This window comes from Oncorhynchus mykiss, chromosome 21 (genome assembly GCF_013265735.2).
Source record: "Oncorhynchus mykiss isolate Arlee chromosome 21, USDA_OmykA_1.1, whole genome shotgun sequence".
In the NCBI taxonomy this organism is placed as follows: Eukaryota; Metazoa; Chordata; class Actinopteri; order Salmoniformes; family Salmonidae; genus Oncorhynchus; species Oncorhynchus mykiss.
The window spans coordinates 30,015,989-30,040,501 of NC_048585.1; the positions used below are offsets into that span (position 1 = coordinate 30,015,989).

The 24,513-nt window shown below is 47.0% G+C and overlaps 1 protein-coding gene across 2 annotated transcripts in view; it reads right to left on the reverse strand.

Annotated features, from left to right (window-relative positions):
* LOC110500211 (receptor-type tyrosine-protein phosphatase zeta) overlaps positions 1-24,513 on the reverse strand; it is a 53,853-nt gene that overhangs the window by 5,796 nt on the left and 23,544 nt on the right. The window contains exons 2-26 of one of the 2 annotated variants that reach the window (XM_036957591.1): positions 20,647-20,715; positions 15,228-15,407; positions 14,222-14,373; positions 13,970-14,065; positions 13,791-13,857; positions 13,480-13,637; positions 12,575-12,725; positions 11,187-11,371; positions 10,427-10,553; positions 9,215-10,174; positions 7,301-7,448; positions 5,818-5,909; positions 5,644-5,729; positions 4,834-4,854; positions 4,251-4,347; positions 4,097-4,167; positions 3,708-3,842; positions 3,380-3,511; positions 3,116-3,279; positions 2,801-2,936; positions 1,940-2,086; positions 1,608-1,701; positions 1,268-1,344; positions 495-626; positions 265-417 (exon numbers count right to left, since the gene is read on the reverse strand). In XM_036957591.1, coding sequence (XP_036813486.1) covers positions 265-417; positions 495-626; positions 1,268-1,344; positions 1,608-1,701; positions 1,940-2,086; positions 2,801-2,936; positions 3,116-3,279; positions 3,380-3,511; positions 3,708-3,842; positions 4,097-4,167; positions 4,251-4,347; positions 4,834-4,854; positions 5,644-5,729; positions 5,818-5,909; positions 7,301-7,448; positions 9,215-10,174; positions 10,427-10,553; positions 11,187-11,371; positions 12,575-12,725; positions 13,480-13,637; positions 13,791-13,857; positions 13,970-14,065; positions 14,222-14,373; positions 15,228-15,407; positions 20,647-20,715 — 3,830 coding nt within the window. The remainder of the gene's footprint in view (positions 1-264; positions 418-494; positions 627-1,267; positions 1,345-1,607; positions 1,702-1,939; positions 2,087-2,800; positions 2,937-3,115; positions 3,280-3,379; positions 3,512-3,707; positions 3,843-4,096; positions 4,168-4,250; positions 4,348-4,833; positions 4,855-5,643; positions 5,730-5,817; positions 5,910-7,300; positions 7,449-9,214; positions 10,175-10,426; positions 10,554-11,186; positions 11,372-12,574; positions 12,726-13,479; positions 13,638-13,790; positions 13,858-13,969; positions 14,066-14,221; positions 14,374-15,227; positions 15,408-20,646; positions 20,716-24,513) is intronic. The other variant, XM_036957592.1, reaches the window with a different exon arrangement.

The following is a 24,513-nucleotide window of genomic DNA, read 5'->3' on the forward strand; positions in this document are numbered from 1 at the left end:
AATACCAAGAAAATTATGTTTTTTTGTCAAGTTCCTTAAATGTGCCGACAATGTTTCAAAGGCAAGCAACTATCCTGCGCCATTCCCAGAAAGTTGTGGAAAGGTTGAATGCAAAATAACCATAAATCAGCCATTTCTCTCACCAAGCTCTAAGAAACATATGGTTCTCAGAACGTTATGTGCTAGCTGGGCTGTGTGTGGTTGGATCTGTGTGTGTGTGCGTGTGCGAGTGTACACGTGTGAGTGTGTGTGGTTGGATCTCACCTGTGTGGCCTCCAGTAAGAAGTCGTGGACCACCAGTCTCTCCTCGTTGGCCAGACACATGTGGTCCTCTCCAGAGAATGACACTATGAAACCCTCACAGCTGATTGGCTGATCCTTACTGGGCCAATACGCACACGACTCCTCCCCCTCGCGCTGATAGGACACAATCGAGACAGCGTTATAGGTGTGAAACTGTTGACCTGTGTGTGTGTGTGTGTGTGTAGTGCTACCTGTGCTGTGTGTGTGTCAGGCAGGGAGATGATGAGCTGTGAGTTGTGGTCCCAGACCATTCTCCAGAAGTCTGAGACAGTGGAGGGGAGAGGAGACTGGGTCAGGATAAACTCCCTGCTCTTGTGGTAACCCTGGAACACAGCACAGACACAGTCAAAATAAACAACATGAATCTGGAACATACACACATATGACTTTGCTTCTACATGATTTATGAGTGTACAAAACATTGGGAACACCTTTTGCACCCCTTTTGCCCTCAGAACAGCCTCAATTCGTCGGGGCATGGTGTCGAAATCAGGTGTCGAAAGCGATCCACAGGGACAGTTGTGTCAAGTTGGCTGGATGTACAATACTTTGGGTGGTGGACCGTTCTTGATCAACAAGGGGAACGGTTGAGCGTGATAAACCCAGTAGCATTGCAGTTCTTGACACACTCAAACCGGTGCCCCTGGCACCTAATACCATACCCTCTTCAAAGGCACTTACATATTTTGTCTGGTCCATTCACCCTCTGAAGGGCACACATACACAATCCATGTCTCAATTGTCTCGAGGCTTAACATCCTTCGTTAACCTGTCTCCTCCTCTTCCTCCACACTGATTGACGTGGATTTAATAGGTGACATCAATAAGGGATCATTGCTTTCACCTGGATTCACCTGGTGAGTCTATGTCATGGAAAGAGCAGTTCCTAATGTTTTGTACACAGTGTATGTAGTGTTTATGAAGACCCTGTGAATGCTCTATAAATGGACAACCTTGTTCTTACCATGATATAGGAAGCGTTGATGTAGTCTGAAGATTCTCCTTCCACTGGACATGACAGACACACTCTGGATCTCTCCACTGCAGCACACACAGAAACACACATCCCAATCTATTCTTTTCAAGTGGTCCTAAAGTATTGCTTGAATGTATTTATTGAAAGACTTCTGGTTTGCCCAGATAAACTATTCCATTTTTGTATTACTCTGAATCAAAATGTTCTTCTATTTCTCTTCTCCGGTGGGGTAAGACAAAGATGAAGGAGACCCTCTTCCTGGTATCGACTGAATGGCTGTCTCTAACCAACCATTTCATGTTGTGTGTGTTTGGCTACTTCAACTCACCCGGCATGAGAGAGGAGGTCCTGTTTTTGTCATCGTTTCCTTCTCTCAGGGCAGCGGCGTAGTCAGCCTGTCTGGCTCTGCGCTGACTCACCAGCTATACCACGACAGTAGTAAACATTACCATAACACTACCAGATTAAGCCACATAACCAACACATTACCATCACTCCCGCTATACTTGATTCATCAATCAAGTCATGCCTGATCATTGATTACTTCAAGGAAAGGAGGAAGGTTGAGATGACGTTTTTCAGGGCCCTGAAAGTAGCACACTAGGATGTAGGGTTCCACTTGTGACAAACCCACATCTGGGTCTGTGTGTGTGTTCTGACCTTGAACTGTCTCTCCATGCGTGTCCTGCCGGAGGGCCCAGTGGTCAGCAGGTCCGAGACGTAGGAGTGGACCAGATCAGAGGTCACCAGAGTGTCCCTGCTGACGATGGCCTCCACCAGGGCATCGTGGATAAACACATACTGCTCCTGTGGACCAGAGAGACATAACACAGAGAGACACCTCTCACTCACATCACCTCCACCACGGCATTGTGGATAAACACATACTGCTCCTGTGGACCAGAGAGACATAACACAGAGAGAGACCTCTCACTCACATCACCTCCACCAGGGCATCGTGGATAAACACATACTGCTCCTGTGGACCAGAGAGACATAACACAGAGAGAGACCTCTCACTCACATCACCGACAGCAGAGCTGGGCCCGGTTGCATTTCAACCTCTAGCCCCTTCTCCTAGCTCCTACTGCATATGTTCAGAGTTTGCCTATTGGGCAGAGCCTTGTTGCTTCCACCTTTACAATATTTTCAGGTCTGTGTATATCAAAGCATGGCGTAAAGGTGTCTGGTAGCCTAGCGGTTAAGAGCGTTGGGCCAGTAACCAAAAGGTTGCCGGTTTGAATCCCCAAGCTGACTAGGTGAAACATCTATCAATGTGCCCTTGAGCAAGGCAATTAACCCTAATTCAGTGTTTCCCAAACTCGTTCCTGGGGACCTCAAGGGCTGCACGTTTACTTTTTAGCCCTAGCACTAAACAGCTGATTAAAATAATGAAAAATGGATAATGAGTTCCTTATTTGAGTTGGCTGTGTAGTGCTAGGGCAAAAACCAAAATGTGCACCCCTTGGTTCACACCAGGACAAGTTTGAGAAACGCTGCTCCTGTAAGTGTGCGCATTACCTCCGTCTGTACCAGGTAGTTCCTCTGTGTTCTGACGTGTTTGAGGAAGCCCAGTATGTTGACTGTTCCCTGGTCCTGGATCTGTTGCAACATGCTGTCCAGCACAATGTAGGTCCCTGTCCTCCCCACACCAGCACTACACACACACAGGACATACTTGTGAGAGAGTCCAACACAACACGACGCTTCCCTTCAGAAATGAATACTTGGATACCCACCTCCTGCACCAAGCCATTGGATCTGCATAGTGTTATTCAACCTTTTCTCAAGCAACAGTTTTGCCAAGTCCCCCCCCCCCCTTCACACCCAGCCCACCTGCAGTGTACGAGGACGGGGCCCATGTCCTGAGTCCTGGCCTGGGTCGAGGCCCGTACGAAGGAGAGGACAGGCAGGGTGTATTCAGGCACGCCCATGTCAGGCCACTGGGTGTAGTGGTACTGGACCACCGTCCTCTCAGCACAGCGTCCCCTCTGGGAAGCCTGTAGGTACAACACACAGCCGGCAGGGTCAAACAGACTACAAGCTCTGTGCACTGCAGTGCATCTTCTTCAAGGTGTGTTTGTGTGTCCAGGAAGGTACCTTTTGTGAGGTGTCTCTGAGGGTAAAGGTCCTCAGGGTATAGTAGGCCAGGGTCTTGGTGTCTTTTAGGGTCACCAGGAAATGACCGTACTCCTCCTGGTTCTCCATTGGCCAGTACTGGTCACACTTCCTCTGACATCACAGAGGGCGAGAGCCTCAGTCACACAATGGTCAAAGCAGTCATATAAAAGTAACATAAACATTTCACAAACGTAGATATGTTCCATTTGTCTTCCCTGTTGAACCAATGTTTTCTGTTTAAACGGTGTAAAAATAGACACTTTAACACAGTGCCCCAGCCTGCAGTCTGTCTGTGTGACTAACTGACCCGCCCCTTCTCCAACAGGTTGGTGATCATGACGATGACTCCAACATTCTCCTGCCACACCATCCTCCAGAAGTCCTCTGTTCCAGACTTCAGGGGCCCCTGGGCTGCGATGTAGGCCCTTGTACGCTCAAAACCCTGACAGGAACACACACACACACACACACACACACACACACACACACACACACACACACACACACACACACACACACACACACACACACACACACACACACACTGATCAATCAATCAACCAATCATCCAGTCAATCTTCCATACTACCCCTCAGTCGGTATTTCTATACTAATCCCATTTACATAGTGTAAGTACATGTTTAGTATTCAATATAGATATGGATGATATTAATGATTAGGAGAGGAGCTACTTACATCAACAAAGTTAGCATTGATGTAGTCTCCACCTTTTCCCTCTTCCAGTAGTTTGACTCTGCTGTGGTCATCTAGACCAACAAAGAGGGTTAATGAATAGTCTGTATGTGTGTGTGTGTCTGTGTCTGTGTGTGTGAGTGAGTGAGTGACGTACAGGCCATGATGTTGATGTATCGGTTCTTGTTCTTGTTGTCTGGGTGGTTGGAGCTGTCAGTAGTGATGCCCATCTCCACCGTGCATGACTGCACCTCCTGTCAGAGAAACACACACTGGCACTCAGTCACACAACCCTGAGACATGACCAATACACACATCCGCACACACACACACACACACACACACACACACACACACACACACACACACACACACACACACACACACACACACACACACACACACACACACACACACACACACACACACACACGCAGAGCCATTACGAACCAACACACACAACCCGGCCGGAGTCCAATTATCAAATAGAAGGTAGCATGCAAGAAGAACACAACAAACAAGAAAACACTCAAATATATGACAGCAGACAGTACAGCTACTCAGAGATGTGATCCATGCAACAAAGAAAACACTATCAGTCAATTCCAATGATAGGATAAAGAGAAACGGTCTTCCTGATTCCTGAGGTCAAACATCAAAGATTCAGGAAGTCCTGATGAATCAGGATAAGATGAGATGACACCGTGCGCATATCTAATCTAACACAAAGGGAGTCTTACCTCATAACACTCTGTCACAATCTAATGGGAGGGGGAGGAAGGAGGGGCGGGGGGTGAGAATGGGAGTTGGAAGGGTGGTGGGGAGGAGGGGGTGAGAATGCAGAAGGCACAGCGATGAGGGGTTGGGGCGACACACAGTGACCAGTCAGTGCAGATACACAGACATGAGGAACAGCTCTGTGTGTGTGTGTGTATGTGTCTGGAGGTAGTGGGCATGCCTATTGACAGAGTCACCTACTGATCCACACAGTTTAGCAAACTGTACGCCATGTTGACACCTAACATTGTATTGGAACATTGTCTTGGAATGGGTGGTGTGAACATGGCACTGAAATGTCTACAACGTTTGCCGAACTCTGTGTCTCTATAGCTATGTACAGGGTGTATTAGAGTATGGTTACCTACAGAGGCAGTGTAATGTAGTCCCTCACCCAAACATACAGTACACCCTCAACATGCTAACCCACAACCACAACAGGTACAATGAGATATATAGGGACATCTAATACACATCTACAGACAACAACTAAAATGGGGCTCTAACCATTCTCATCGGCCCTTAAACAAACGTTTCTGTTTCAGATAGTGACACCTTCCAGACAGGATGCCTCACTTACCAGTAGTGTTGAGTTCAGTTATAGTCTGAACTAACATAGACTTTTATAGAAAGGAATTAATGACAGCTTTAGTAAGCAGTGAGGGTCAAATCCCGACTACAACACTATGTCTAGGTGATGTTAATACTGCTGGGGAGCATTAAGAGTGGTATGTATAGCACATACAGTAGTATCAGGCTGATGTCTCTCTCACCTCAAACTCCTTGGAGAAGGTGTTGGTCTGGTGAAGCTCTGCCACGTGCTTCACAAACTGCTTCACTGACAGCGCCTCGTGCTCTTCTGGTAACACAGACAGGAATGGATGAATGGACGAAGGTGTGTGTGTGTGGTGTGTGTGGGTGTGTGTGCGAGTGCGTGCGTGCGTTACCTGTGGTGAGCAGCAGAGGTGAAGACAGAGCAGAGATGACTTTGGGTGAGGCGGTGTCTTCAGTGTAGAAGTCAACCGTCTGGAAGCAGTTTCTGTTGAATAAACGTTGAAAATAGAAATATAATTAATAGAGCTGACACAACTCCCAATTCTACAGAGCAGACAATCATACCTGCTCTACACAATACATTTCTATCTGAACATACACTGTAAAAAATGTCCTGTAATTTGGCAGTAAGTTACTGTAATTTATTTTAGAGGACAGCTAGTGTGATACATTTTACAGTAATTCATTTTACGGTACCAAAAATGTGACTGTAATTTTTTGGAATTACCCAGTATTTTATTGGAATTACCCATGTAGCAACATATTTGCAAGTTTTCATTTTAACATTTACATTTTGGTCATTTAGCGGTTGATCTTGTCACAGTCAGTGAGAGGTTGAGAAAGGTTGAGAAAAAAAGTCACAGTCATAGCAAGTAAAAAGATTCTCCATTACTTGTAATTACAACAAGATATCTTATAATATATCTCTGGATAGTGCCAATTCAATACTGAGATATTTAGAGTAACTTGATGACAGAGCAATGAAACACAGTACAATAGAGTAAAACGGACTATCAAACTATAAAAAATACAGTATTTGAATGTAATTACAAGGGATTAGAGCGAGCAGGTTGGCTGTAGGCATTTGCATATTAATGAAAACTAGGTGTTTCATATCACTTGCACTTCTAGAGGCCTAATCAAAGGCTTCCAAACGGTCCGTGATTACAGGGAAAAACAAATCAAACGGACATGGTTAAATATTCAACCATTAAAAGACCCACTTCTACTCTGATCTGTTCCCTATATATACACTGAACAAAAACAGAAACGCAACATGCAAAGTGTTGGTCCCATGTTTCATGAGCTGAAATAAAAGATCCCAGACATTTTTCGTATGCACAAAAAACGTATTTCTCTCAAATGTTGTGCACAAATTTGTTAGTTTGCATTTCTCCTTTGCCAAGATAATCCATCCACCTGACAGGTGTGGCATATCAATAAGCTGATTAAACAGCATGATCATTACACAGGTGCATCTTGTGCTGGGGACAATATGTCACCCCATTGAGCATGTTTGGGATGCTCCGGATCGACATGTACGACAGCGTGTTCCAGTTTCCGCCAATATCCAGTAACTTTGCACAGCCAATGGAGAAGGAGTCGGACAACATTCCACAGGCCACAATCAACAGCCTGATCAACTCTATGACCCCAGAGATTCCTTCTGCTTACACAATATTTCACCACAATGCACCACAATTAATACAGTAAAATACTGTGCCCTTGAAATGATAGAAAGGTCTTACAGTGTGCTGGAAAAACAAATGCACAGTATTTTATTGTGGAATGTATGGTGATCTACTGTATTCAGTTTATACAGTAAGCTACTGATACAATTACAAAACGGCTAACAGTGCAGTGTGCTAATCCTACCTCCAGTAGATGAGGATGCCCACCAGGACCAGTAGACAGATAATGGTGAGGGTGGATACCACAGCCAGAGGGACCACTGTCCTCCTCTCCCTTTCAGAAACACTTCCCACCATTTCTACCCTTGATTCATGGCTGCTGTTATTGATCTCTGGGGGGGGAGAAAGAATCTGTTATTATTTACAGACCCGTATGCACACGCAAACACCCTGGATTTGAAAAAAACATCCTTTATTCATTTAAATCAGTAGGAAATCTGTTACCACCTCATTGAGTACAAATGCCATAATCATATTTCCTCTGCTACACAATAAAATCTCACGTCACTCTCTGAATAACATCACCTAACCTGCCACCGTGATGGGAGATTCCTGAGTGTACGTTACCTTTCCTCAGCTCCTCCACAGCCCTGCTGTCAGGGAGAACAGGGACACGTAGATCTATACAAGGGATATGCAGCTCTATACCAGAGTTACCAGGCTCCACTTGGACCCCTCCATCTCCAGACCCACTAGCCTCCCCCAGCACCACAGACCCCTGGGGATTGGCCCCTGCTCTGTCCACCTCGGACACACCACTACCAGTCTCCCTCTCAAAGTAGAAGCTGGAGGAAAGACCCCCTAAGTCACCGGTGCTCTCTCCCTGTGTCTCTCCCTCTGTTGGGTCCATGGCTGAGGCCGGTGTGAGTGAACGTAGGTCTGTCCCAGGGGAAAGTGTCGCCCCTCTCAGCCAGTCCTGACCTAGGTTGACCCCGTCCCCATAGAGGCCAGAGCCTGAGCCACTGATGTCTGTCTGTCCAACCGGAGAGGTCACCGTCTGTCTGTCCGACCTGGGGGAGAGGGTGGTGTCTTTTTCGAAGGGGGTGACAGACGGGCCGATGGCTGCTGTCTCTTCTGAATGGCTGAGAGAACGGTGCAAGGGGGTGTAGCCCCCTTGGGAGGGTGTGAGAGAATCCTCCTCAGAGTGGGTGACAGAGGGGTATGGGTCTGGAAAGTTGAGAGGTTCTGTGGGCCGCTGAACCCAAGTCCCCCTCTGAAAGCTGGTATTGACTGGAACAGAGAGGCCTGTCTGGTCAGACTGAGTGTGAAAAATAAGCACTAAACGGAATACTTAACAACACTAAATCAGACGACCAGAGAGGAGCATAACAACCACAGAGTCTGAGCGGTTATACAAAGCAGCCACCAGAGGGCAGACTGGAGTCAGGGAGGAGCCACCAGGTCACACACAGCAAGGCAGGTAAAGAGTCCCAGAAGGAGACATAAGATGTGAATCTTTATGATTCAAGGGAAAGAAGATAGACTGGCAGAGGAATACCCACCACCGCTGGGTACCGGTAGGAGACATGGATCTCTGAAGTACCAGTGTGTCCCAGTATGAACCGCTGGGCAACCAAAGGATGAGAGAGAAGTTGAAAAGGGTAGATCGCTGTCGACAGACACAAAGAGCTGGACTGTTGCAGCACATCACCAGCGTAACCACCACCAGCCAGTAGAGCGCGAGTCCCTTCACCACCATCATTATCACCATCGCAGGTCTAAGCGGCAATATCACCCTTATAGACAGCGCAGCAGACGGAGAGAGGCAGATGGACCAAGCAGAGAGGTACAGGTCACACAACCATCAAACAACCATCACACAACCATCATACAAACGCCACACAACCAAAACACAACCTTCATACAACCATCAAACAGCCCTCATAAAACCATCAAACAACCATCATACAACCATCATTCTACCCTCAAACAACCACCACACAACCAAAGAATGTAAGAGTGCACTATACAGTACCAAGTTTTGGCAACAGGAGGAGAGGCAAAGGCATAAAGGTCATGTGTAATATATTTTTATATGTACACACACAGACATTTACAGCACACATGCAGGGCTGCAGGGCACACAGGTGTTTCTTACCGGTGACTATGGGATGGGTGGTGTGCTGTAAGGCCTTGACGAGGCCTGAGGTAGTGGAGGAGCCGTAGGCCGTGGAGAGGGAGTTGCTGGGACTTGAAGTCCTGGATCTGATCCAGGGCACAGAGGGGGTTGAGGTTACCGAAACCGGGGTCTGTTGAATAGGGGTGGCCCTTGTCACTGTGCTAACTCTGTTATCAGAGAGCCTGGACGTCAAAACCAAGCCCCTGTCATGTCCTTTCATTGTGACTTTAGGTCTGGCAGTAACAGGACTGAGAACTCTATCATCCAGGGTTTTTTTCAGTGTTGTTTTAGATGGCGTAGTTGCGGTTTCTAAGGCAGTGGTGTTGACAACGTCCTCGTAGTAAACATCAGTGACCACCATGCCCCCCGCCGGAGGGGTGTACATGTCGCTCTCTGGGGGTAGCAGGCCGATACCGGAAACGTCAGGTTTCTGGGCAGCGGAACCACGGTTTTGGTTCCGCTTCTGCTGAGGCGACCGCGACAATGAGGCCTCCTCTGTGATTGGCCGGCGGACAGGCGGCGGGCTGTTCGTCCGGGAGACGGGAATCAGGAACCCCGGCTGGTCGGTCACCATGGTGACCCACATGGCGCTCTTGCCGTTGGAGGCGGCGCTGGTGAAGGGGCGGTGCGGAGGTATACGCTGCTTCTTCTTGTCCTTCCTGGTCTGGTCCTTCTTGGGTTTGTCCACTCTGGACTGGTTCACAGGGTCCTGGTCGATCCGGTTCTGGTCATCTCTGGTGCCTGGTGGTACCGGCACAGAGCTCACCTGGGAGGCAGCAGTGGTGGAGGGCTGGTCAGGGAAAATCTGCTGGCGACCCTCTCTGGTGCTGCTCTCTTCTACTGGGTTCTGGTCTACTGGGACCTGGTCTACTGGTTCCAATATATCCTCAGGTTCCAATATATCCTCAGGTTCTGTGTTGTCTGGATCAGACTCAATTTCTGGAGAAAAGAGAATGGGTGGGTATATATATATATTAGACTGTCACGATGAGTACAACTATTTTGATAACTTTCATACTTACTTTCAACTTTAAAGTCCGTTAACCTAAGTTCTTTATTCTCTCCTATGAATCTGAGTGGCATAGGCTCACGCTGGACACAGATTCAACCTTTTCCTGGACTAAAAATCCCTTTTAGAATCTGGTCTCTCGTGACAGCCTTGTGGGTGCCCGAGACTATAGCTGGTCTCACCCGGGTCCTCCTGGGGCATGTCCACTATAATCTGGTCACTCCAGCGTCCCGTCAGGCCATTGGTGCAGACAGCTACCACCTGGACCACATAGCTGCTGTTGGACAGGAGGCCGGGGATGATGGCCCCCTGAGAGAGGGTGATTGATCAAATAATATGTCAGTCAACTCATCAATACATCAGCCAATCACACTCAGCCAATTACAGTAGTGACGGTCAGTTGCTTGTCTCAGCTTTTTTCACCCTATTTAACATATGAGGCTGATTTCTGACTTACATGCAAATGCTATCGATTTGTGTGAGAAGGCACATAAGGTCTAATGAACACAAACCATTGCACGCACACGCACACACACACACACACACACAACAAAAACAATCACAGCCGTATTTATATTGTATATTGTAAACCTCTGGCCAGATGGTTTACAGGCATCTTTTGGTTATCACTATGGCAACAGCCTCCAGGAACAACACAAAACAATCACGAGAGAGAGAGAGAGAACGTACGAGAGATGGAGAGAAAGTGGGAGAGCGAGAGAGAAAGGGAGAGAGCGCGAGAGAGAGAGAGAGAGAGAGGGAGAGAGAGAGAGAGAGAGAGCGAGAGAGAGAGAGGGAGAGAGAGAGAGAGAGAGAGAGAGCGAGAGAGAGAGAGAGAGAGAAAGAGAGAGTGAGGGAGAGAGAGACGATCCACAGGCAAGTAGTCACTTCCAGCACTGACTGGTATGCCACAGTAGATGGATAAGTAGACAGGTGTATTACCACGTCCTGGTCTCCGTCGGTGCGGTACTCGTGTTTGGGCTGGTTCTGGTCCTGCAGCCGCTGGTAGGTGACAGAGTACCAGTCGATGGTGGTGTCATACACCACACGGGGGCGCTCCCACATCACCATGATGGTAGTTTCGTTCTGGGCATCCGCCTGCATGTTCTGAGGCTCCGAGCTGCACACTGGAGAACACAGAAAAATGAGGTTAGATTCAAATATAATCTCTGATGATAACATATGTTTGTGTCTGGTTATCAACATGGTCAGATCGGGAATATGTCCATTTTCCACACTGGGGAGACAATGAGAAATTGGGATAGAGTTTTCCTAAGGAAAACATGTTGGTAGACAACAATGTCTCTCTTAGAGCAACACTGGAAGAGGGAAAGGAAGAGGTAAAGGGAGACATTTTGGGTATAGATATATAAAGGGAATAGATATCTATGCTTTTTGCATTTCTGAACAGACATATTTCAATTTCAAAAAAGAGAAAATGTCAAATAAATTGCTACACTGAAAGAGGGGGAATTACAAAGTCAGGTTTCCTAGCAACCCAGAGAGCTTATTTGGGGTATTTTTAAAAGGCAGAGAGAGAGAGAGAGAGAGGAGTTCTTTGATGAGCTGCACTCGTAAGACCTTGGGAGTAGGCTCTAAAGCATCAATGCTGAAAATATAGGGGAATCTCAATTGCATACTCCTCGCGTCCTGGCCTCCTCAAAATCCATTGGAGGAGAAGGTCCAAGGGGCGGGACCTCTAGCTTTCCCATCCAATCGGTTTTGAGAAGGAGACGAGTAGAGAGGAAAGAGGACGCGAGGAGTCTGCATTTGAGATCTTCCCCATGTGGCTGGTTACAAGGGCTTTTGATGCTAGTTCCTACTTCACAGTCTGGCCTGTTAGTGTTACAGTACAGCTCAGTGTGAGTGGGAATCATGCTATGGTTTTACAGAGGTCTAGTATGGGAGAAGAGAGAAGCCAGAGGCAAGGTCAGCATGTGGTAGGTAGGGTGGGTGCGGAAGGCTAGGGGTCAGCTGTTGGGGTCAGCGGGTAGATAAGGGTCAGGGGTCAGGCATTAAAGTAGAACAGGTACATACTATAAATGACAACATAAATGACAAAGGTGAAGGCCAGAGTTAGAGTTAGGGGCTAATAGTAAGGTTTTAGAGGTCAGGGGTTATAAGTTAAGGGTACGTACTAGGAGTGAGGATCATCTTTGCCATTGTAAGGTGAAGGTAAGGATTAGGGGTCTAGGGTTAGAGGTTAGGGTTCAGGGTATAGCCTACAGGTACAAACTGGGGGTGAGGACCTCAACTGTGCCTGTGTAGAAAGAGTGTGAGGGACAGGGGTCAGAGGTCAGGGTTCAGGTTGAAGAGTTACGGACACATACTGGGAGTGAGGACCTCCTCTGTTCCAGTGTAGGAGGAGAAGACCTGGCCCAAGAACTGCTGCTGCTGCTCCCTGAAGTTGTTCTGCAGGTAGTCCATCAGCATCACATAGCCTGCCTGCTGCATGGTCATCACCTCACAGAACACCTCCAGCTGAGAGGGAGAGAGAGCGGGAGAGACAGAGGGAAATTGAGAGAGAGAGAGAGAGAGAGAGAGAGAGAGAGAGAGATGTGAGAGAAGTGCATTCATTTATGTCTTGTGTGCTTCACCAAAGTAGCCCTTTAACCTTTAAGGGTCACGGCTTGTTTCGGCCACTACCCTACTTCTTCTCCCTTCCTAAATGTTGAAAAAACACTTTCTGCTCTAAAGTGGATGATGGAGAATAGATGAGGCAGGCAGAGACCCTGTGTGAGTTAACTAGAGCAGTTCTGCTCCAGGTTGGTTCAAACTGAGATTTAAAGAGCAGGAAGTGGAGGGGAAATGGGAAGGTCCTCCCCTGTGGAGGGAGAGTTGTTGTCTCTGCAGTGTCTTCCTGCTCCTACTGCTACTGCTGCTGCTGTAGTGAAATATTGATATTGTGTGTGTGTGTGTGTGTGTGAGTGTGTGTGTGTAAGGTCTGATGATGGAGTGTTTAAAGAATTGTCATGGCAGAAATCAGGGAGAGTGCTGCTCTATTTTCGTGGTGTCTTTGAGTGTCTCTGTACCCACTGAGTACATATGCCCACGTCACACCTCGCTTTGCCGGCCACACGCACACTCCTGTTCTACTGCTCTTCTCTGTTCCTCACACTTGGGAAGCGGTCTCACTGTATGACCTCATCATGACACTGCCTCGCCGTATAACATCATCACGTGTGTGTGTGTGTGTGTGTGTACCCCCACGTTTATGTGTGTGTGTGACACTCACCTGTGTCTCAGAGATGGGCACGGTGTGTTTGAAGACGATCCACTCCACCGTCTCAGAGCAGGGCGGGGAGGTGAGGGAACCGTTGTACGTGTAGTATTTATCAGTGGAGTTAGGGAGCAGGGCCAGCAGAGAGAAGGGCTCAACATTCCCAGTCTTACCTGAACGGCAGAGAGTGATAGGTGAGAGTGATCGACACACCTGCTTTTCAGTAGGTCACTGGGACTCCTGAACCCGCCGAATATAGAAATAGAAATAATAGAACGCAAAATTAGAGTCAAATAAATAGAGTAGAACAATGAGCAGCTGCATACCGAACCTGTTGACGCTGTTGACCCCTTCCAAGATGGTGTTGTAGTTGTCATTGTTATCTAGGCTGGTCTGTGGAGCAGAAATCACAGTGAGCTGACATACTAACATGCTCGCATACGATCTAGGATGCATTGATTCACGCTAAGTGGCAAGCAGTGTGGACATTGGTTCAGAGCTCCACCTCAAACAGGACAGCCAGCGCTGCGATCCTCCCTCCATCCCTCACCGCATCGTCTATAGACTGGTACAGGCCTGACTCATAACACAAGATCTGCATCTGGATCAGAGAAAGAGAGAGAGAGAGAGAGAGAGAAAGACAAAGAGAGACAGAGAGAGGGGGAGTAGAGATCGTTATTCATTGTGGCGCGTAGTCATACTGTGCACTGCAGGGGCGTGGTGTGGTGTCATTTGCTCCGATTGGACGATGTGCCACCTCCAGGGGGAACTTGAGTCCGTTGAGGCTGTGCTCTGATCCGTCTGAGGAGGCGTTGCAGCGGCCCCAGTGGAACGTCATCCTCCCCAACCTGAACCTGGTGCTCAGACCACCGCCACTCACATAGTACTCCCCGTCCAGGCCTAGCACCACTGGAACACACACACACAACTACATTACCCACCCACTAGTCTTTGCGTGGGCAGCCTTCCAGAGCCTGTCTAGTTCACTCGGCTACGTGAGAAGCCTGGGCTTCCCGAGGCTTCCCACCCACCAGCGATGAGCTTGGAAAACACATATTTTTAATTACCGGGTCTATGACAGCATACACAATGGTCCTTGCCGTTTGTACATGCCACAGTCTCGTTTCAAATGACAAATACAGAACGTGTTCAGCACAGTTAAATGTTACAATTCAAATAAAACCAGAATGTCTCCTGAAGCCACAATACCCTTTTCCATATGTAAACACTTCTACACATCTACACATCTACACAAAACAGCCCTCCTCCGTCTCCCTGGCCTGATCCCTATCCTCACACAATGGACTCATAATGGATGCTTCAAAGAGATGGTTTTATCGGTGAATTGCTTTTCTGTCAGCGTGTCGGAACAGAGAGATGAATACTACCCAACAGGCAGCATTTTCATAACACAGCCACAGGGAGACATACTGGAGAGATGATATCCAAGAGTCATTTCATTTCCTCTGGAAGACAGACCAATTATTCTCACCTCTCTCTGTCTCTTGCTCTCTCCATCTATCTGTCTCTGTCTCTCACTAAACCCATCGCTCACATTGAGTTATATTTTCATAACTATCTCTGTATGTGAAGATTAATATGACACCGGAAACAATCTGTTCTTACTACTACTACTACTAACCATGTGGCGTTTTTTGTGCCTACTGAACACGACCCATGAATATTACCCGTCTCACACTACAATGCCAACCCGAACTGTACTACCATGGGTTGGATATTTAACAGCTCCTGTCCTACAGTACCTGTGTTGCCGTCGTTGTTGATGGTGGTGGTCTCTGGGGTGTTCTTCTCCCAGCCCTCCAGCTGCAGGCCCTGGTACTCCACCCGGACCTGGGTGAACGTCTCGTCGATGTCGATGGGTGACTGACGGGCATTGTTGCACGCCGGGTACCTCTTCCCCCAGATCTTCTGGTTCAACTGGCCTGAGAAGGACAAACATAGAGAGAGGATGAATCTTTACAATGGATCACAAATACCGAAGATGGGAATGAGATGGCAAACAGGTCATTGTAGCTGAACAACTCCCACACAGCCCTGCAGGGAGAACAGCTTGAAAGGAAACACTTTATAGAGGTCAGTTACAGTTGACTATAAACACATTTAGTATTTGTTTCCTGCTGCAAAACGAATCAAATGTGCCATTTAAATAATCCCTCAATATCCATTGTGACGACAAGTCCTGCAATGACCAATCGTCATAATTCTCAAGTGAACTTTAACCCCAGCTGCGTTTACACACAGCACATGCAGAATCAGCTCTACTGCATCCCCCTCTAGTCCAGCCGATGAGGAGTTAACAGAGCAGATGGCCTGACAGTTGGTCACAAATGACTGGGCAGGTGGCGTACAGATTTAGTATCTTAATTTGATCACCGCGTTGCGGGAGAACTTTTAAACTTGTCGTGTATTTGAGGTTTAAAGTTGCACTATGCAGAAGTCGCTCTGCCGTTTTCCTGGTTGCTAAAACTCGAATAGTTTATGTGACAAAATAAGCTAGCATAGTGTAGAGAATCTAAAACACTGAGAAATATATTTTCCATAACCAAATATATTGTCCTTTCTGCAGATTGAAGCTGGTGTACAAAACCATACCGTTTCCTGCTGTGGCAAACTGTCTCAAATTAAGATCCTTCAACTGTACATACAGTACATCATATACATTACAGCGCTTACAGTAAGTACATCCATACAGCAAACCAAATGGCCCATATGTAGGGTATGCTAGCATACATCCACAATATACTGTACTGTGAGTATTATGACATTCCCTGCTGAGTCTTTGAGATGCCTGTTGACCCTGAGCAGAGTGGGGGGAGCATGTTGCTGGAAAAGAGTAATGAGTCGGTTGTTGTTGTCTGAGCTCAGAGACATTAGCATGAGAACGGCCAGGCTGAGGCTGCACACTGAGAGGAGAGGAGGAAAGACTTGATAATCACCTCTTCCTCTCCCCAGTGTCATAATAACTACTGTATCCCCCCTCCCCCCTCATAATAAATATCTCGCTGTGTGTGTGTGTGAACGAGTGTGTGAGAGAGAGAGAGAGATAGTGTCTTCCCAGCAGCCTTCTCTCTTCTCTCTCTCTCTCTCTCTCTCTCTCTCTCTCTCTCCCTCCCTCCCTCCCTCCCTCATAATAACTCTACTGGCTAATAACCCAGTAGAATGAATACAGAGTCATCAAAGGAGGAGGTCAGGTGCTAAAGATAAGAGTTTACATGACCGACATTCACAGCCATTTATGGGGTCAAATCATTTCCACTCTGAATTCAGCCGTATTGCTATCGTGAGTTGAACGACAGTTTACTGCGTTGGTGACAGACGAGAGTAGCTTCTGGCTGTGCCACTTCAATGGTCTGTGTGACAGCAAGGAGTGTGCCTGTCAATTTGGTGTGCCAGTGTGCATGCGCGTGTGAGTGTGTGTGTGTGTAGGTTGGTAAAGAGTTTGACTCTTTATTTGGTGTGTGTGTTTGTGCATGCCTGCATGTGTGACTTGTGTGCCTGAACATGTGTGTGTGTGTGTGTGTGTGTGTGTGTGTGTGTGTGTGTGTGTGTGTGTGTGTGTGTGTGTGTGTGTGCTTCTCCTATGTTGGCAGGAAAGTGACAGGGGGCTGTCAGGCGGTTCTGAGGGCCTCATCTGGCATAAATGCCATGACACAACACTGCTACGCTCACAAGATGCTACCATGGCAACAAGTAGCTGCAGAGGTTTGGAAGATAATTAAGTGCCAGGAGCAACATGCTTCCGACGGTCTTTCCAGGAACATACACAAAGGATCTGTCTCAAATGTCCCTAATTCCCCATTACGTTGCACTACTTTTAAACCGAGCCTCAAATGAGAGACGATTGACATCCCAGTACACTATGTGGCTCGGGTCAAAAGTAGTGGATTATATGGTGGAGTGGGGTGTCATTTGGGACTTGGCCACACATACAGTATGGTTTAATGGTCTGTCTGACATAGGTCTGACACACATGTAGTGACTGATCTTTTACCGAGTCAGTCTTTATAGAAGAGGAGGAGAAACGTGGCGTTCTGTCTCTCTGAAAAGGTTTAAGGGACTAAGACTGCCAACTTCTGACTCTCGCGCACACACACATACACACATGCGCACACACACGCACACATGCGCACACACACGCACACACGCGCACACACACGCACACACACACACACACACACAAAAAGGATAATCCCCTTATAATAGGGCTCAGTGGAGCAGCACTGACATTTTATAGACACATGCAACTTGAATAACAGATCATCACTTAACATATCAGGCAACTCTCTCTGTTTTCTGTTTTGCAAAGAGCTTTGTAGGATGAAAGACATATAATAAGGATAAAAGTACATGTTATTCATCCTCCAACATCCCACAAACAACATATGTTATTGGTTGTCTGATGGATCAGGCCCACTTTCCTGTCTTGTATTTTGTAGAATACAGCATGAACATTCTTCACCCTAGCTGTTGCCCTTTAACGTGAGAAGACATGGGCAGCAAGGGGAGTGGATTCAAGCAAGTGAATGAATGTATTATGTATGTTGGGATTTGGCTAACCAAACACACCATACTTTTGTGTATGTGTGTGTGTGTGTGGGTGTGTGTGTTTCTGTGTGTGAGGGGAGGGGGTACTGTTCCTCCACTCGTCCGTTCACCCCCCCCCCCCCCCCCCCCCCCCCCATCTGTCAACTCTACTAGAGGTCCCCAGTCAGTGTAATGATGCCCTGAAACACATCACCATCCAGCATGACTAAGTCTCTTCCTGGGTCTCTGAGTCCTGCTGCATTAGTACCTAAGCCCCAGCTACTACACTATTACCCCAGGGCCTAACCCGAACCCAAGCTCCAGAGAGGGAGAGGGGAGTGGGTGGGGAACTCAACCCTTACCTCATCCCCAAACTCAGCAGCTCTAGGAGAGGAGGGTGGAGAAGACGGCTGGAGACAACTGGAGCAGAAACAACACTAACTAACGACTGCCCGTATGACTAAGTAAGCAGAGCTGGAGTAAGTCAATGAGGTACAGCCCATTAGAGCTGTTAGAAGCTGCTGCAGAGGCTGCAGTCTGTACTGAATGTGCATTATGCCGGCCAGTGTGTTTGTGTAAGACTGGATCCGTCCTGTGTTAGCCCGCTGAGCATTCGCTTGGGGGAGCTAACACAAGTCTCCGGGTCTCAGGCGAGGTTAGTCATCGCGCAAGCCACCTCCGTTACATGTTGATGGGGAAGAGAGCTGGATAATTTATTCTGTCCCTTGTGTTAGAGCCCAGCAGAAGGAGAAATAAGCAGACAGAGAGCGAGGGTAGTGTAGGGACACACAGGCCCTGTAGCCATGAGAAGGAGATCAGAGGGTTTACACATGCAGGAAATGGGCTGGTGTGGTGGCTGGGGACACTGTCTCGCGTGGCCTACACTGGGGCCTGGGGTTATCAGAGGATAGAGATTACACACACACACTGGCAGATGGAGACGGGGGAAATCGGGGGGGGGGGGGGGCGACATGAGGATCACAGGGACCCCCTGGGGAGAGGGGTTAACGGGGGGTGGGTACGGTGGATTTTTACTGTATCAACTTTGGAAACACAAACAGTAGCAGGGCACGCAAGGATACAAAGTCTGAAAAAGATAGCGAAATCTGTGTCCTAGGCCACATGCTCAAATATGAACACATGAACTGTATGCACAGGATATCAGGTTATCACCTATGTGGTTGGGATACTCTGCCTGCACGACGACAGACAGACAGAGGATAAGATAAATCCTTTATCTCACACTGTGTGTTTGACGGTAAAATATTTACAGAGAAATTACATTTCGCGCTCCAACTCAGGGGAAGATTTCGTGCTCCAACCTGACAATCTAATTCCCGTTCAGTCTAGTGTAAATCATACAAATGGATCTCAAAGGCAACCTTGAGCCAAAACATTCTGAGCAAATGCTGCTGCACGTTCCAATAGGATTGCATGTTCCGTAAAGGCTACCAGCATTAAAGCTTCAAAGCTAGCTCCCATATGTTAACGTCAGAGAAGGTTCATCTCCCGTTTTCCTCGCTCACTTCCTCTTCACGTTCTCTCTCTCCATAGGTCTTTTTTTCTCTATTCTTTCTCTCTCTTTTCTCTCTCTGCCGTCTTTCCCCGTTTCTCTTTCTCCATACGTCGCGCTGTGCCTCACAATGAGGTGTGCACTTTCACATGTTAATTCTCTTCCTCACGGCTCAGTAACCCATACTTACAGCACACTCACTACTATTATAGCACGGGCTGGTAAACAAGTCTGCTCCACAACACACACACACACACACACGCACACACACACATACACACACAGACACACACACACAACACACACTTGAGCCCTGCAGTCTCTCTCTCATCTCTCTGGGACTCAGCTTGTTGTGACGGGGCCCTAAACTTTCAGAGCAGCAGAGTGGAAAATACAAAGTATAATGCTTATTATCAAACAAGCAGAAATGTTTCTTATTCGAATGCAAATTGACAGAGAGAGTGTAATGAAATTAAGTCAAGCAATTTGGGACGAAGGATGGAAATCATATATATATACAGTATATATATATATTTTAGTGTGACTGGCCCTTAACTCAATTTAAACGCCCTCGCTCAATTTCCCTAAAACCAGAACACAGTTAGATTTGACCAAGCGAGACCAGTCATGTCAGGTCTATCTCACTAACGGAGCAATTACTCCATGTAAGGGCTTCGGATAACTGAGCTTAATCCCCTATGTCTGTCAGGATGTGGAGAAAAGACCATCAGTGCTGGTCGTGTTGAGCAGGCTTAACATTAGTGCACCAGTCAGGGCTGAGGTAGCGTATGGTACTATTGCAACCATATGTTGTGATCTGTCACTGAGAGGCAGAGTAGAGCTAAATATCTGCAGGGTTTGAATTATACATTGACTCTTGAGGGTGCCCGAAGTCTCTTGAGGGTGCCCGAAGTCTCTTGGGGGTGCCCGAAGTCTCTTGGGGGTGACTGAAGTCTCTTGGGGGTGACCGAAGTCTCTTGGGGGTGCCCGAAGTCTCTTGGGGGTGCCCAAAGTCTCTTGGGGGTGACCGACGCTCACAATGGTATTTCAGCCCCTTAGTCCCTCCTGTAATTCCAAACCTGAATACCCCACGGCATGCATACTGTTAATGCAACTTTACCAACCTGTGTAGGACCAGTCGATGTCGTCTGTGAATTTCCTCTGGGCCTTGAAGTACGCCTCTGTCAAGGCCACTATAAGAAAGAGGGGGAGAGAGACAGAGAGACAGAGAGAGAGAGAGAGAGAGAGAGAGAGAGGAAGAGAGAGAGAGAGGAGAGGGAAAAATTGAGAGTTAGGATACGCCTCACTCTGTCATGTGAGACCCCAGCACCTGCTGCATGACCTTGCATATGATGACATACTATTTCTCTCGTGTCAGATGCCACATCACGGCCACTTAGTTTATCTATAGGGATATGACTGAGCTGCCATTTGTTGAGTTGCTCTCAATGCTGCTTCTCTTCTCAAGGGCAGGAGAGAGAAGGGTACTATGGAGAGGGGTGAGACACAGGAGACAGAGGGGGTGAGACACAGGAGAGAGGGGCGAGGAAGGCGATAAAAGTGGTGAGCCACAAGATAGAGGGGACTTCTCTCTCTCCTTCTCCCTCTTTCTCTGTTCACAAGCCTTTGGCTGGCGTCACTTTCCACCCACTTTCTATGCACATCACAGTGCTGCCTGTTCCAGCCCCTCTCAGCCCTCGTTCATCCCTCTCTCATCCAGCAGTTCAGAGTTCTCTGTGAACAGCTTGGCTAACGGGAACGTGATGAAGGACTGGTCATCTTTATTGACTCACCCAGAGAGATTGTGTTGTTCTCGCCATTCCACACAGTGATGTAGCGAGCTATCTGCTACAGAGACAGTAGAAGGTAATGGCTATATGGTGATGTGTGGGAACAACACACACACACACACGCGCGCGCTTGTGCACACACACACGCGCGCGCACACACACACACACACACACACACACACACACACACACACACACACTGTGGAGGAGATGAGACATCAGTAGAGTTCAAAAGGTCCAAAGTAATTACTCAAAAGAGACAACAGTGTTTAGAGAGATGAATGGTCTAGAGAAAATGGCTGCTCAATCTGTATGTGTGTGTGTGTGCCTTTATGTGTGAATGTGCCTGCTATGGCACAGAGTATACACACATCTACTGCTCTAATGGATTTCTGCCTCCTCCTCTTTGTATATCTCTTTCTCTTTCCCCTCCATCTTTCTCCCTCGTTCACTCTCATTACATTATCTCTCTCCATATCTCTCTCTCTCTCACACACACACACACACACAGAGGCATTCGGGTTGTTTTACACTATCAGAGTGTCGCTGTGTAGATCGAATGAAGGATACTAAGCACTAGTGGATTTAATCCCACAGATCTTAACAGGATGGAAGCCTAATGATCCGTATCAAAGTACACTTTAAGAGCACTATACTTTACCTACTGCTGACATTTACACTAGTGCTACAATCTTCTTCCTATGCCCTCCTCTTACCGCCACTCAAACCTCTTAATTTCAAATAGCTAAGTTACCCAGTGGACACGCTCTTTCTGACCTGGTAATGTCCGAGGATAATAGCTCTCTCTGTGCCATGTAGGAAAGGAAACAGATAGCTGGCAGCCTGGTATGTGTGTGTGTGTGTGTGTGTGTGTGTGTGTGTGTGTGTGTGTGTGTGTGTGTGTGTGTGTGTGTGCGTGTGCGCGTGCACGTGTGTGTGTGTCACTCAGAGAAGGAGCTCCAGAGTATTAGCTGGAATCAGTGTCAGATGGCATCCTCTACTTTACAGACACCTGCTGTTTCTGACTGCATGGGCTGCTGTTACTGTTCACTGCTGGTCACTTGTTTTAAGGGTTAAGGCTTATTGATGCCCACTGGTTTATGTGAAAAAATGAACCAAAATCTGTAGCGAGAAAAATACTAAGTATTCCCAACAGTTGAAAATCAATGAATTTGTTTGCTTGCTTACTTCTTCGAAATCTCCTAACTCACATTGCCTTGTATCTACCGAGATACCGCTTAGTTACTAACCCACTTGTGCTGTTGTTATGTTAAGTCAGAGGTTAAGGGTCATGATGACCAACTCTGTTTCTATCCTATGTTGTGGTCACATGGTGGGTCTAATGCTCCATATAATCCTATTGTTTTTACCATACTGTAAAAAAGTAAGACGGGGGATGAAGGGAGAGTGCCCATTGTCACCACTGAAGAAACAGTCATTGATATGAATACATACTCTCCATTCTATAGTATACAGGATCTAGGATACAGTGCCTTGCAAAAGTATTCACCTCGCTTGGCGTTTTTCCTATTTTGTTGCTTTACAACCTGTAATTTAAATATATTTTTATTTGGATTTCATGTAACTGACATACACAAAATAGTCCAAATTGGTGAAGTGAAATTCAAAAAAAATACTTGTTTCAAAAAATTCTAAAAAATACTAAACGGAAAAGTGGTGCATGCATATGTATTCACCCCCTTTACTATGAAGCCCCTAAATAAGATCTGGTGCAGCCAATTACCTTCAGAAGTGACATAATTAGTTAAATAAAGTCCACCAGTGTGCAATCTAAGTGTCACATGATCTGTCACATGATCTTTGTTCTGAAAGGCCCCAGAGTCTGCAACACCACTAAGCAAGGGGCACCACCAAGCAAGCGGCACTATGAAGACCAAGGAGCTCTCCAAACAGGTCAGGGACAAAGTTGTGGAGAAGTACAGATCAGGGTTAGGTTATAAAAAAATATCTGAAACTTTGAACATCCCACGAAGCATCATTAAATCCATTGTTAAAAAATGGAAAGAATATGGCACCACAACAAACCTGCCAAGAGAGGGCTGCCCACCAAAACTCACGGACCAGGCAATGAGGGCATTAATCATAGAGCCAACAAAGAGACCAAAGATAACCCTGAAGGAGCTGCAAACTCCACAGTGGAGATTGGAGTATCTGTCCATAGGACCACTTTAATCCATACACTCCACAGAGCTGGGCTTTGTGGAAGAGTGGCCAGAAAAAAACAAGCTAACACGTTTGGTGTTCGCAAAAAGGCATGTGGGAGACTGCCCAAACATATGGAAGAAGGTACTCTGGTCAGATTAGACTAAAATTAGACTAGACTAAATAAGCTTTTTGGCCATCAAGGAAAACGCTATGTCTGGCACAAACCCAACACCTCTCATCACCCCGAGAACACCATCCCCACAGTGAAGCATGGTGGTTGCAGCATCATGCTGTGGGGATGTTTTTCATCGGCAGGGACTGGGAAACTGGTCAGAATTGAAGGAATGATGGATGGTGCTAAATACAGGGAAATTCTTGAGGAAAACCTGTTTCAGTCTTCCAGAGATTTGAGACTAGGACGACTTGAAGGAGCTGGAGCAGTGTTGGCTTGAAGAATGGACAAAAATCCCAGTGGCTAGATGTGCCAAGCTTATAGAGACATACCCCAAGAGACTTGCAGTTGTAATTGCTGCAAAAGGTGGCTCTACAAAGTATTGACTTTGGGGGGGTGAATAGTTATGCATGCTCAAGTTTTCAATTTTTTTGGTCAAATTTCTTGTTTGTTTCTCAATATTTTTTTTTTATAAAAATAAAAATAAAATCTTCAAAGTGGTAGGCATGTTGTGTAAATTAAAAAAAAATATATATATTTTAATTCCAGGTTGTAAGGCAACAAAATAGGAAAAATGCCAAGGGGGTGAATACTTTCGCATGCCACTGTAGGTCTTTACCATGTACCACTGACCTCTGTTTTCTGCCACAATACTAACTGTATGCTATTACTTCTAGAGGGAAACAGCCTTGGAAAAGGAAAGAGCTGCACTACACACACACACACACACACACACACACCCACACCCACACACACACACACACAGCCCCCCCTCCCGTGTGACAGATCCATCTGAGCCCCAGTGTCCTGGCCCTGCTTCAGTCAGTGTCACAGAGAGAAGCCAGAGGCAAACTAGATTAAAA